This window comes from Somniosus microcephalus, chromosome 9, assembly GCF_052327205.1.
Source record: "Somniosus microcephalus isolate GS21.2 chromosome 9, FLI_Smic_1.0, whole genome shotgun sequence".
NCBI lineage: Eukaryota > Metazoa > Chordata > Chondrichthyes > Squaliformes > Somniosidae > Somniosus > Somniosus microcephalus.
This window is the reverse complement of record NC_140995.1, coordinates 29,013,822-29,027,502: the sequence shown is the minus strand read 5'-3', so window position 1 is coordinate 29,027,502 and position 13,681 is coordinate 29,013,822. Positions and strand designations below refer to the sequence as shown.

The following is a 13,681-nucleotide window of genomic DNA, read 5'->3' as shown; positions in this document are numbered from 1 at the left end:
ATCTTATCGAAACATATAAGATACTGAGGGGGCTCGACAGGGTAGATGCAGAGAGGATGTTTCCCCTCATGGGGAAATCTAGAACTCGGGGGCACAGTCTCAGAATAAAGGGTCGCCCTTTTAGAACTGAGATGAGGAGGAATTTCTCCTCTCAGAGGGTTGTAAATTTGTGGAATTCTCTGGCCCAGAGAGCTGTGGAGGCTGGGTCATTAAATACACTTAAAGTGGAGATAGACAAATTTTTGCAAGATAAGGGAGTGAAGGGTTATGGGGAGGGGGCTGGGAAGTGGCTTTGAGGCCAAGATCAGCCATGATCTTATTGAAAGGCGGATCAGGCTCGAGGGGCCAAGTGGCCTATTCCTGCTCCTATTTCTTATGTTCTTATGTTCTATTCCCATGATGCTTTCTTCTATATAAAGGCATGCTATTCTTGGTAGAAACAACCATGTACTGAAGGATAAAAGGCAATAACAACAACTTAGTTAATCTAGAGTTAAAGGAGGAAAAATTTGGTTGCTTTGTGCCTCGCGTTAGCGCCCCAACTAGCGCCCAGGCATGGCACCGCTAATGCCTCCTGCGAAATTTAGCGGGAGGTTAGCGGCAGCGGTAGCCGGTAGCACCCCATGGTGCTGCACCTCCGCTGATGACATCATTACTGTGTGTAGCGTCCCGCTCACACCCCAGCTGCAAACTTGGCTCGCTCCCCCTGACCTACTGCCAGACGTTATATCCAACAGCGTCAGGGTGGCATTTTTGCAGCCGGGGTGGTGATAATTAAAGGGCAGGTGCCGGGCGGCCATTTTTTTTGGGCCGCCTGCCAGCGCCAGCCCTCTCTCACCTCCTCCTGCAAGGTGCCAGCCGTGATCGGGCAGCCCGGCACTCCGGTGGTCCAGCAGGGTCCCGGTGCGTGCTGCGCTAGGCCCCTCCCCTTTAATCAGGGGAGGGAGGCCTGTAGTGCCGCAGTGCTACGTGCTGACGTGCGTGGTGCTGCTGCACATAGCGTGCAATATTCAATGGGAGCGCCTCAAGAGGGAGGGGGAGCGCTTCCAGTAGCGTCCCGCCTCCTGCTTGGGGCACTACCATTCAATTTCGGGCGCGGGGGCACCAACTTTTTTGGGAAAGTAGCGCCCTGGTGAAGTTAGCGCCCCGGTGAAGTTAGCACCCCAGTGAAGTTAGCACCCCAGTGAAGTTAGCGCCCCGGTGAAGTTAGCACCCCAGTGAAGTTAGCGCCCCAAAGGGGCCGCCAGCAAATTTCCCCCCCAAAATACTTAATTGCGCAATCTAGAGTTAAAATACTTAATTGGGGGAGGGCCAATTTCAGTGCATGGAGAAGCTGGGGTTGCTCTCCTTCGAGCAGAGAAGATTGAGAGGAGATTTGATAGAGGTGTTCAAAATCATGAGGGGTCTAGACAGAGTAGATAGCGAGAAACTGTTCAAATTTGGCAGAAGGCTTAAGAACCAGAGGACACAGATTTAAGGTGATTGGCAGAAGAACCAAAGGCGACATGAGGAAAAACTTTTTTGTGCAGTGAGTGGTTATGATCTTGAATGCACTGCCTGAAAGGGTGGTGGAGGCAGACTCAATTGTGGCTTTCAAAAGGGATTTGGATAAGTATCTGAAGGAAAAAAATTACAGGGCTACGGGGAAAGGGCGGGGGAGGGGACTAGCTGAAGTGCTCTTTCAGAGAGCCGGCACAGGCTCAATGGGCCGAATGGCCTCCTTCTGTGCTGTAACCATTCAATGACTCTAATTTACTTAGTTAGACGAAGCTCAAGGAGAACTCCAGAAAGTAATAAGGATTGAGGTTTAAACTGTTGGGTTGTGTTGTCTCTGGAACAGAACTGGAATAACTTCTTGTTGGTGAGTTACAAATATCACAAGGATTTCATCCCTGGGTAGCAAATCACAACTTCTGAGGACAAAGTCCACTTGTGAGTAGACACAGTGTAGTGTATGTGCCTTTAAGTCAGAACTACTTTTACAGCTCCTGTATACTGTAGTACCGGCAGTGACCACACCTGTATATAAGCTTTGCGCATGCCTCTGTACCCCCAGTCTTGAGACTACCCTCCTCCAGTAAAGACCTGTTTATTGTTAATGTACAGCATCCGTGTGATTATTTAATAACAGCATATCCACTGAACCACGGATCCAACACACAGAGCTCTCACTCAGGGTGCTGACCATTGTGTTGAGTACTTCTGACAGTTGTTGGGTGGAAAGAATCAACAGCTGATTGCAGCACCATATAAACAACCTAAATGTGTTGGTGTTGAACAGAGGCACAGCTGCATCTAAAGTGTTGGGGATGACATCCGGGGAAATGATGCAATTTGGAGAAGGGACGTAATCTGTGCAACAAAAAATAAATGGGACAAAGAAATATATCTCCCAATCTTTCCCAGTGGTGGACCTATATCTCAGAATGTGTCCCACACCTTAGAAGGACTGACTGATTGGCAATCTGATCCCTAAAATACGGCAATCTGATCCCTGAAATAACATACCCCCACGAAATATACTACCTCAGTTCCAGTCTGGTATAATGAAAGGCAAATTTCACCAAGGCTGTAAACTCTGATCCAGTCAAATAGTCCACTCACACAAACTATCTAAGCTCACACAGGAAGAATGGCCATTTGGATAGAGTCAATCGATGCCTATGAAACTACCCAGCATGAGTCACCATGTTTAGGACAGGAGATTCAAAATGACAGGAAAGATCATCACCTACATAATTGTCATTGTTAGCATCCTGGTTATCCCCATGATAGGCAGGTTGTAAATTACATTTTGATATATGGAGCCTGGCTCTATTTAATTCCCTAAAAAGAGTATTGCTGTTTCAACAACTCCCAGAAAAATAACATAATTTCAGTCACATAATGTAGAGCCATGAATCTGTGGATTCTCTCAGTATATCATACCAGCAGGGTCCAATTAAAAACTATAGTAACATACAAAACAGCCTTCCTATAAATATATCCATAAATCAATACAAATAATGCAATACAATACTGTAGATCTTTTCAAAAAAGGAAAATAAATCACTGAATAAGATTTGCAACATGCATTACAATCTGTGTGGTCCAACACTTTGGCACAGTTTGTTCATTTACATTCAGAAAACAAAAATGTTAATGATATCGACACCCAAAAATCATGATGCAAGTGATACTTTGTACGCTGTAATGATCTTTCATTAATTTTATGTCTTATGCAGTTTTGCATGAGGGATTAGCAAACAGCACATAAATTTCAACCTAAAACAATACACTATTTACAAAAATGTCACTCTTAATAATATGGTAAGATGAACTCTCCAAATGTAGGGAGCTTCCTTTATAACTTATTTCTGAATGCAAACATCTATAAAAACTTATCAAGACACTGATGTTTTGCCAAAACATGCTAGAGTGCCAGCACATCATACCACAAAGTGGTGAAGTGTACATTTGTACTCATGATTCTGCAATTCCTGACCTTAGCTGTGTCATCAGCAGAAAATGATGGGCAGAAAGAAGGTTAATGCTTCTCCACAGAGAGGATAGGAGAAAAATCAAAAACGAGCTACCCTGCACAGCACTCACACACTTCCATACAGCTTAGCTTTACCGAGCAGCACTGGTAGAGGCAAACAAAGATAACCTCAGACTAAAATCATTATTAATCACACAACTCTTTCATTATCTATACGGACAGCAAACTTTATCTTAACCACAAATTAGGAAGTACAGGTTGGATTCAAGTTGACTTTCTGATTAAACACAGGAAAGAAAATTAATATGGCAGTGGGGAGGTTATTTTATTAATTATAGAACTCTAATTACAATAGGCAGATGAGAATGAAGAATGAGAATACAATATACAGAACAAAGAATCAGTTAATCAACACCATTCTCAGGGAAGAAAATGGGGACATTGCATTACTGAGTTAAAATTAATCAAGAAAGGTGATGCAAACTTACGTAAGCACTGAGGGACTTCTCCTCTCCAAATACCATTTCCTTCACAGGTCAGAACAGCAGACAAAGAAAGCTGATACCCCTCAGAACACGTGTAGCTGACACTAGAGCCCCATCTGAAGTCTGATCCCTGCACTCTCCCATGAAGCACTGGGGGTGGCTGTGTGCAAGTGATAACTTCAGTAGAAAGGGGAACAACAACAAAAAAACAAGCACTTAATAAACACAAAGGATCCACAAATATGCTACTTGCAATTTATGTTCTCAGAAGTAGAAAAAAGTTTTTATTCCACCATTCTCCGTTAAATATTTAATTTGTACGAGTGATGCATAATTATAAAAATAAATAAATAATCTCTGAATTTATTTCTAACCGTGCTTTAATGAGAACTATTACAAGCTAAGGAAACACTGTTCCCTTTATTCTGTGATGTTACTCCCACTGCATACTTTTACTAAAGAAATTGCATAGGGTTGTAATACCACATAAGTGAGAAGACATTCAGACAATGCTGACTGCGTAGTTAAAACACAATAGTACTGTAACATTGGTAGTATCAGACGAAAATTAGGGGTTATATAGAATCATAGAAATTTACAACACAGAAGGAGGCCATTCGGCCCATCGTGACTGCAAAAGCGCTATCCAGCCTAATCCCACTTTCCAGCTCTTGGTCTGCAGCCTTGCAGGTTATGGCATTTCAAGTGCATATCCAAGTACTTTTTAAATGTGATGAGGGTTTCTGCCTCTACCACACTTTCAGGCAGTGAGTTCCAGACCCGCCCTCTGGGTGAAAAAAGTTCTCCTCAACTCCCCTCTAATCCTTCTACTTAAATCTATGCCCCCTGGTTATTGACCTCTCTGCTAGGGGAAATAGGTCCTTCCTATCCACTCTATCTAGGTCCCTCATAATTTTATACACCTCAATTATGTCTCCCCTCAGCTTCCTCTGTTCGAAGGAAAACAACCCCAGCCTATCCAATCTTTCCTCATAGCTAACATCCTCATAAATCTCCTCTGTACCCTTTCTAGTGCAGTCACATCTTTCCTGTAATGTGGTGACCTGAACTGCACGCAGTACACTAATTGTGGCTTATCTAGTGTTTTATACAGTTCTAGCATAACCTCTCCTCTTTTATATTCTATGCCTTGGCTAATAAAGGAAAGTATCCCGTATGCCTTCTTAACCACCTTATCCACCTGTCCTGCAATGCCCCAGTTTAATAATACACTAGTCGATCATCTGTGATGTTGCTCACAGTCATAAATAACTTTAGATGCTTATGGAGGGAGTCAAGGCATGCAGGGAGGTTGTCTTCCCCTCCAATGGGCGGAAGAGACCTCCCCAGGACACCAAAGCAGCCTGGTTGCACATTGCACAGGAGGACACAAGCAAGGATGTCATCAGGAGGACCAGGCTACAGTGGCATAAAACTTTAAATTATCTCAGTAGATCACGAAATGTTAGTACAAAGCCACACTCAACCTCATCCTGCTGTCCCTCTCATCACACCCCCATCACTCTGCCTTCCCTACCCTACTCCTGCACATCCTTACTCACACCAACTCACCTTGCACCTCCACCCATCCCTCTCTCTCTATCTACATTATCACTTCCCCATCTCACTAGCCACCTCTCACACTCATCCTCATCCTAGTCCAATCATACCAACTAGCAACACACAAGGGTAGGCACTTGGGTGTTTTATGCAATGTTCATGTAAAGTTTCTGTTAATATGGTGTCAAACTTTATTTTCAACACTTTGCATTCTTGGACAGATTTGTGTGCACGTTTGGAAGTGGCTTAGTGAGTTGCAGTGAATGATGAGACATAACGGTACCCCCCGCAATGGCGATGTGTGTAAAAGGAATGGCTTGGACATTGTAGGGATGCTTTATGGTGTTCTTGTGGGGTGGTGCCAACCTGGCGCATCATGAGTCAGCCAGGGTGTACAGCGTCAAGTGAAGTAAATTTGGCCATAGTGAGGCCATCCCTGGCCTCCCAGGCAGCAATTTGTTTGGGTGCTGATGCCCTCTGTCCTGTGGAGCATCAGGTTGGTGTTGCTGGTGCTGCTGGTGTTGGGGCTGATTGTGGTGGAATTCTGAGGACCAAGGTAAGATAGTTTCAAGGGCACCGATGCTGATGTAATAGATGGCAGCTGAAGTTGACATGACAGAAGCGATCTGTCAAAAGTGAGAGAGGTTGTTCCAATGCGGTGACACTGGACAGAGAGTTTGCTCCAAACACTTACAACCTGCATAAAGCTCAATCTGTCTTCCAAATGCAGTAAGCAACATTTGCAGCTTTTATAGCACATTTGCAGCTGTCAAGTAATCAGATGATTCCATGGTCATACAATCCCTGACCTGCTTACCAGATGTGATCCCCGAACAGCATGGACCCTGTGGGCTACCTCGAAAAATGTATAGGTGAGCTCAAAATACTTCTTAATGGGCTGTTAACAAGGTCATAATGATCTGAATTGCCTCTCCCGCCGCTGCGTGTCGGGTCTGTTCAGCGCTGACAGACCCAGCACCTGAGAAAGGCGTGGGGGGCGTGTTGCCAGTGGGGTCCCGACCTGCTGTCAAAAAAATGTTTTTTTCCCACGCGACCCACCACCGATCGTGCTCGTTGACCCCCCGAAAAATTCCCCCCTTAGACTTCAATGTAGGGAGCATGATTAAGAAGTTTGTAGGTGCTACAAAAATGTGGTTGATAGTGAGGAAGATAGCTGTAGGCTGTAGGAAGATATCAGTGGACTGGTCAGGTGGGCAGAAAAGTGGCAAATGAAATTCAATCCAGACAACTGTGAGGTAAGCATTTGGGGAGGGCTAACAAGGCAAGGGCATACACAATAAATGGTAGGATACTGAGAAGTGTAGAGGAACAGAGGGACCTTGGAGTGCATGTCCACAGATCCCTGAAGTTAGCAGGACATGTAGATAAGGTGGTTAAGATGACATACGGGATACTTTCCTTTATTAGCCGAGGCATATAATATAAGAGCAGGGAGGTTATGCTTGAACTGTACAAAACACAAGTTAGGTCACAGCTAGAGTACTGCGTACAGTTCTGGTCACCACATTACAGGAAAGGTGTGATGGCAGTAGCAAGGATACAGACGAGATTTACGGGGATGTTGCCAGGACTGGAGAATTTTAGCTATGAGGAAAGATTGGATAGGATGAGGTTGTTTTCAATGGAACAGAACAGGCTGAGGTGCATAAAATTATGAGGGACCTAGATAGGGTGGATAGGAAGGATCTATTTCCCCGAGCAGAGAGGTCAATAACCAGGGGGTATAGATTTAAATCCAGCAAGGCTGGCCAAGTTGGTAGGGTTTAATATCAATCCCCTTTCCCCAGAAACAAGTCATAGATAATCTTGGGAGTTGCTTTAAAAAAAAATTGAATTGCTTCTTTTCTGCATTCTGATACCATGCCTGATTTTACAAAAATAACCAATATATAAGGACTTGTAAAAAAGCAAGTACAACAACTTGTATTTATATAGCGCCTTTAACGTAGTAAAACGTCCCAAGGCGCTTCACAGGAGTATAATAAGACAAAAAATTTGACAATGAGCCACGTAAAGAGAAATTAGGGCAGGTGACCAAAAGCTTGGTCGAAGAGGTAGGTTTTAAGGAGCATCTTAAAGGAGCACAGAGAGGTAGCGAGGCGGAGAGGTTTAGGCAGGGAATTCCAGAGCTTAGGGCCGAGGCAACAGAAGGCACGGCCACCAATGGTTAAGCGATTATAATCAGGGGTGCTCAAGAGGGCAGAATTAGAGGAGCGCAGAGATCTCGGGGGGGTTGTGGGGCTGAAGGAGATTACAGAGATAGGGAGGGGCGAGGCCATGGAGGGATTTGAAAACAAGGATGGGAATTTTGAAATCGAGGCGTTGCTTAACTGGGAGCCAATGTAGGTCAGCGAGCACAGGGGAAATGGGAGAATGGGACTTGGTGCGAGTTAGGACACAGGCAGCCAACTTTTGGATGACCTCAAGTTTATGTAGGGTAGAATGTGGGAGGCCAGCCAGGAGTGCGTTGGAATATTCAAGTCTAGAGGTAACAAAGGCATGAATGAGTGTATCAGCAGTGGAGGAGCTGAAGTAAGGGCAGAGACAGGCGATGTTACGGAGGTGGAAATAGGCGGTCTTATTTATGCTGCAGATATGTGGTCGGAATCTCATTTCAGGGTCAAATATGACACCAAGATTGTGAACAGTGTAGTTCAGTCTCAGACAGATGGTAGGGGGAGGGATGGAGTCAGTGACTAGGGAACTGAGTTTGTGGCGGGGACCGAAAACAATGGCTTCGGTCTTCCCAATATTTAAAAGGAGAACATTTCTGCTCATCCAGAACTGGATGCCGGACAAGCAGTCTGAAAATTTAGAGACCATGGAGGTGTCGAGAGAAGAGGTAGTGAGGTAGAGCTGGGTGTCATCACCTTACATGTGGAAACTGATGCTGTGTTTTCAGATGATGTCACCAAGGGGCAAAATGTAGATGAGAAATAGGAGGGGGATAGATCCTTGGGCGACACCAGAAGTAATGATGCGGGAGCGGGAAGAGCAGCCGTTGCAGGTAATCTCTGGATACGATTAAATAGATAAGAACGGAATCGGGCGAGCGCAGTCCCACCCAGCTAGACAACGGTGGAGAGGCGTTGGAGAAGGATGGAGTGGTCAACCGTGTCAAAGAGTGCAGACAAGACAAGAAGGACGAGGAGGGATAGTTTACCTTTGTCACAGTCACAAAACATGTCATTTGTGACTTTGATGAGAGCCGTTTCAGTACTGTGGCAAGGGTGGAAACCTGTTTGGAGGGATTCAAGCATGGAATTATGGGAAAGATGGGCATGGATTTCGGAGGGAACACATTCAAGGACTTTGGAGAGGAAAGGGAGGTTGGAGATGTGGCGGTAGTTTGCAAGGACAGAGGGGTCAAGGGTTGGTTTTTGATGAGAGGGGTGATGATGGCAGGTTTGAGGGAGAGGGGGACAGTACCTGAGGAGAACCGTTAACAATGTCAGCTAACATGGGAGCCAAAAAAGGGAGTTGGGTGGTCAGCAGTTTGGTGAAAATAGGGTCGAGGGAGCAGGAAGTGGGTCTCATGGACAAGATGAGCATGGAGAGGTCATGAGTGGAGATCGGAGAGATACTGAAGAAAGATGTGAGTTCAGGGCTAGGGCAGAGGGGAACCTTGGAAGAAGTTTGGCCTGGTGGACTAGGGGAAGGAAGAGAAATGGCAGAGGCAACTGAACGGATGGTCTCAATCTTAGAGACAAAGAAGTCCATGAGCTCCTCATACTTGTTATCGGAGATGAGGGTGGAGGAGAAAGGGGAGAGGGGTTTAAGAAGATGGTTAGCAGTGGAGAATAGAAGCCAGGGTTTATCTTTGCATTCCAGAATGATTCTGGAATAGTGAGCAATTTTGGCAGACGAGAGCAAGACCTGATAATGCTTTATGTGGTCCAGCCAGATCTGGTGGTGAATGGCTAAACCGGTTGTCTACCACATCTGTTCAAGTCTGCGTCCCTTGGACTTAAGGGAGTGAAGATGAGAGCCGTACCAGGGGGAACGGCCAGGGTGAGAGTGAATAATTGTTTTAATAGGGACGAAGGCATCAAAGGTGGTGGTGAGGGTGTGGTTGAGCAGAAATGTCATGGTGAATGGAGGGCCAAAGGCTGGACAGTTGGGATTTCATAAGTGCAGTTGCAAGAGAGTGTTTAGAGGACAATGTTCCCAAGAAAAATTTAATTAGGGGAGAAACTGTGGTTGGAAGGGAAAGAAAAAGGCCCAAATATTTGGGCCGGGACTCCAGGAGGTTTGGAAAAGAAAACACGGTGGTGGTTCAGTGCGAGGATAAGGAGATATGAGTTTGGGATATTATCCAAGTGGTACATAGGACTGTGGCAAGAGAAGCTGCTTTGCCTGCCGACCAAAGCCGAATGTTGGGTTCGAGGTGACGGTCAGTGGCCGAGAGGAGGTGGAAAGACTTTTACTCAGTTTGAAAGTTGGCGATAAGTTCTTGGAGGTATCTCTGCTATATTCGGAAGAGGTAGTGGTCTCATTCTTAAACTTGCCAGTTTATACTGAGGACGATGTGCTAATCAAAAAGTTGGAGTCGTGGGACATTAAAATTTGCTCAGCAATAAAGAGGAGATACTATCCAGGAACATGTGTAGCAGATGGAACCCGTTACGTAAAGGTGCGGTTCCCAGAGGGGGTGAAGTCATTACCGTACAGCATGAAATTCGAGACAATGGAAGGAGTGCAGTACTTCCGAGTACTGCATGATAACCAAGTGATGGTTTGTTATTATTGTCTTGGACACGACCATCTTGCACGAAACTGTCCAGACTTGTACTGTTATAATTGCGGCGAGTCTGGACACATCGCTCGGAGTTGCAAGGCAGAGAGCTGTGGGGTGTGTCACAAAGACCCCACCCACTGTGAGTGTGAGGCAGAAGGAAGCTGTATGAGTGATGAGGAGATGGGAGAAGGAGCAGGAGGTGTGAGTGGAATGGCCGGAGGAGCAGAGCAGTCGGAGAACACAGCTGGTAAATTGAAGGAGGAAAGAGCACAGGAAGAGGCAGAAAATTGCAGAGCAGCGAACAGGATGGAGATGGTGGAAAACGCACCAAGTACAGTGGAAAAGAACAAAGACAGCAGAGGGCAGCAAGGGTCGAGTGCAGACTCGAGCCTTAATATGGTTCAGCTCTCCCTAAAGAATCTGGTGTCCGTGGAGGAAGAGGAGGCGGGAGCGGGGTGCGTGGTAAATGTAAGTACTCCAAAGAAAGATGGGGAGTCGGATATCTTGGTGAGCAGGAGGGGGCAAGACAAGGAGAGGGTGCAAGAGGCAGGAGCCTTAAAGGGGCAGCAGGATGGGAGCGGCGAGTCAAAGATGCCAGAAGGGAGCAATATAGGTGTGCCATTGTCCCAGAGAGAGAAGGATCAGGGAGCAAGGGTCAGAGGTGGAGATGAAGTCGAAGGGAGCGGCACTGTTGGAGAAACCGCGATAGCAGGAATACTCTCAATGGGAGATGATGTATCTGACGGGGAGCAGGATTATGTATCTGACGGGGAGCAGGCACAGATGGTTACAAAAGAGCTTGAGAGTGAGGAATTAGAGGGGGACAGAGACATGGAAGTGGGGAGTGGGGTGGCATCATGTGGAAAGGGAAAGGTTAGTGAGGGGCAGAAGGAGGGAGAAAGGGCAGCTCTTTGGCCCAAACTTAAGGCAAGGAAGAGGCTGAAACAGCAGGGAAGGTTCAAACAGGAGGTGAAAAAGAGTCGGAGGCTGCAGGAAAAAGCAACAACTGGCCGAAAAGTTGGGAAGGAGCATGAAAGGAGGGAAGGGCCAGAGATTAAATGATGGGGAGATTATCAGGCATACTTCCCTTCTTCGGAGCCATGATTACATTGGTCTCAATTAATGTGAATGGACTGAGGGGCGAGAACAAATTGCAGCAGTTGTTGCAGGGTTTTAAAGGCACGGGCTTGTGTCTGCAAGAAACCTTTTGGGATGAGAATATCCTAGAAAGAGTTCAGAAGGTTTGGAAGGGAGAGGTGTTTGCAAGTTGTGCAAACAATAACCATAGCGGCGTGGCTGTTTTGGTGAGTCCGTCCATAAAAGAGAACGTTGCCTTGGTGGACAAGGACACTGAGGGGGGATTTTTACGGCTAAGGGTAAAAATGGAGGAATTTAATTGCGATCTCTTTAATATCTATGCACCGAATGACCATTGCAAGCGTCGTGAGTTCTTTCGGTGGTTATTCACTGAAGTGGCAGAGGTGGAAAACCCTTGTATAGTGGGGGATTTTAATGTATTTTTATCTCGGATGGACATTTCAGCCCAGATGACCTTTAAGGATGATAACTCCAGAGGGATGATTGTAAAAATTATGGCACAATTAATTTGAGAGACTTATGGAGATATCGGAACCCCATAAAAAGGGCGTTCCCCAGAACAGGTTGGGTGGGTGATGTTTTAAAACAGAGCCGAATAGATTTTGTGTTAATGCGGGAAGAGTTAAGTTTTGAGGTGACAGAGATTTATTATAAAAAAGTATTTTTTAGTGACCACTCGGCTTTGGTTCTTAGAATTAGGAACAGCAGAGTTAAGATCGGTTCAGGGGTGTGGATTTTAAACAAACAATCAATACCTGAAAGAAATTGCTTATAAAGAAGGGATTTTAAATGTAATAAAGAATGCTCGGAAGGAACCTGTATTCTTGAAAGAAAGAAGAGTTTGGTGGGCCAATTTCAAATATGAGGTAAAAGTTTTTTCGGTACGTTATGGGAAAAAGGGAGCGGCAGCTAACCCGCGTCGAGAAGAGAATATAAACAAAAGGTTTACGGATGTCCGTAAGCAGTTGACGGAGGGGATAAGGGAGCTGAGACGAAGTTCCGGGTGCTAAAGGAAGAGTGGGAATTATTGCAAGCTGAAAAATGCAAGGGGGCCATTCTCCATGCAAAGGCTAAGGGTTCATTGGAGGGCGAAAGATGCACTAGGTATTTTCTAGAGCAAGAGAAGCTGCGACAGAGATTATCGTTAATTGAAGAGTTGAAGGTTGGGGAGAAGATCATTCATGAAAGTGGGGAGATTTTAGAGGCGGCCAGCAGCTTTTATCAAGAATTATATACAAAAGAAGACATTTCTAATTTGGCGATGGAGAAGGTTAGTGCTTTTATTGAGGAGGGTTTAGAGGAGGATGAGAGAAGCATGTGTGACAAAGAAGTAGGATTAGCAGAAATAAAAGTAGCAATAAGTGGAATGAAGGGGGGGAAAAGCCCAGGGTCCGATGGACTAAGTGCAGAATTTTATAAAGAATTTTTCGAGATTTTAAGTCCATTGCTCTTAGTTTTTAAGGAAATTAAAATTGAGGGAAGCCTGGTCCCATCTATAAGGAGAGGAAATAAAAGGGATAGAAGGGATCTGAAGAATTGGAGGCCCATCACATTATTAAATGTGGATTATAAGATCTTGACGAGGGTTATGGCAAATCGTATGAAGGAGGTGTTGCTGCAGATAGTTTTGCCCTCTCAGTCCTATGGAGTCATAGGCCGGGACATCGCAGACTCTGTGGTCTCAATCCGAGATGCGATAGAGCTCATGGAAGAAAGTGGGAGGGAGGCTTATGTATTAAAGAAAGATCAAGAGAAAGCCTTTGATAGGGTCTCTCATGAGTTTTTATTGAAGGTTTTGGAAGCATTTGGTTTCGGGGAACATTTCATTGAGTGGACAAGGATTTTTTATTCAAACCTATTTAGCTGTGTTAAATGTAATGGTTTTTTATCCAAGTATTTTCCGATACTGAGATCAGTGAGACAGGGTTGTCCCCGTCCCCATTGGTGTACACATTGGTAGCAGAACCATTAGGTTACATGATGTGAAAGAAACAAGCTGTAGTTGGGATTGTGGTTCCCAGTTCTGGGCTGGTGTCGGTGATACACCAATATGCAGATGACACAACTTTAACATTGAGAAATGGGGAGTCAGTGAGGAAAGCTATGGATGTAGTGGAGGAATATTGTAGAGCTTCAGGAGCCAGAGTGAATTATAGTAAGTCCCAATGCCTGGTTGCAGGAAGGGGTAGGGGGGAATGGTTGAGGGAAAGGCCCTTTAAGGTGGTGGAGGTTTTGGAAGTTCTGGGGGTGCATATGGGGTGCAAGAAAGACAGGGATGAAGTGAATCGATTAAATTGG

The 13,681-nt window shown here is 45.3% G+C and overlaps 1 protein-coding gene across 1 annotated transcript in view; it reads right to left on the bottom strand.

The window, feature by feature from the left end:
* csmd1b (CUB and Sushi multiple domains 1b) overlaps positions 1-13,681 on the bottom strand; it is a 1,295,488-nt gene that overhangs the window by 47,927 nt on the left and 1,233,880 nt on the right. Inside the window, exon 55 of the mRNA XM_085996460.1 lies at positions 3,970-4,143. Coding sequence (XP_085852586.1) covers positions 3,970-4,143 — 174 coding nt within the window. The remainder of the gene's footprint in view (positions 1-3,969; positions 4,144-13,681) is intronic.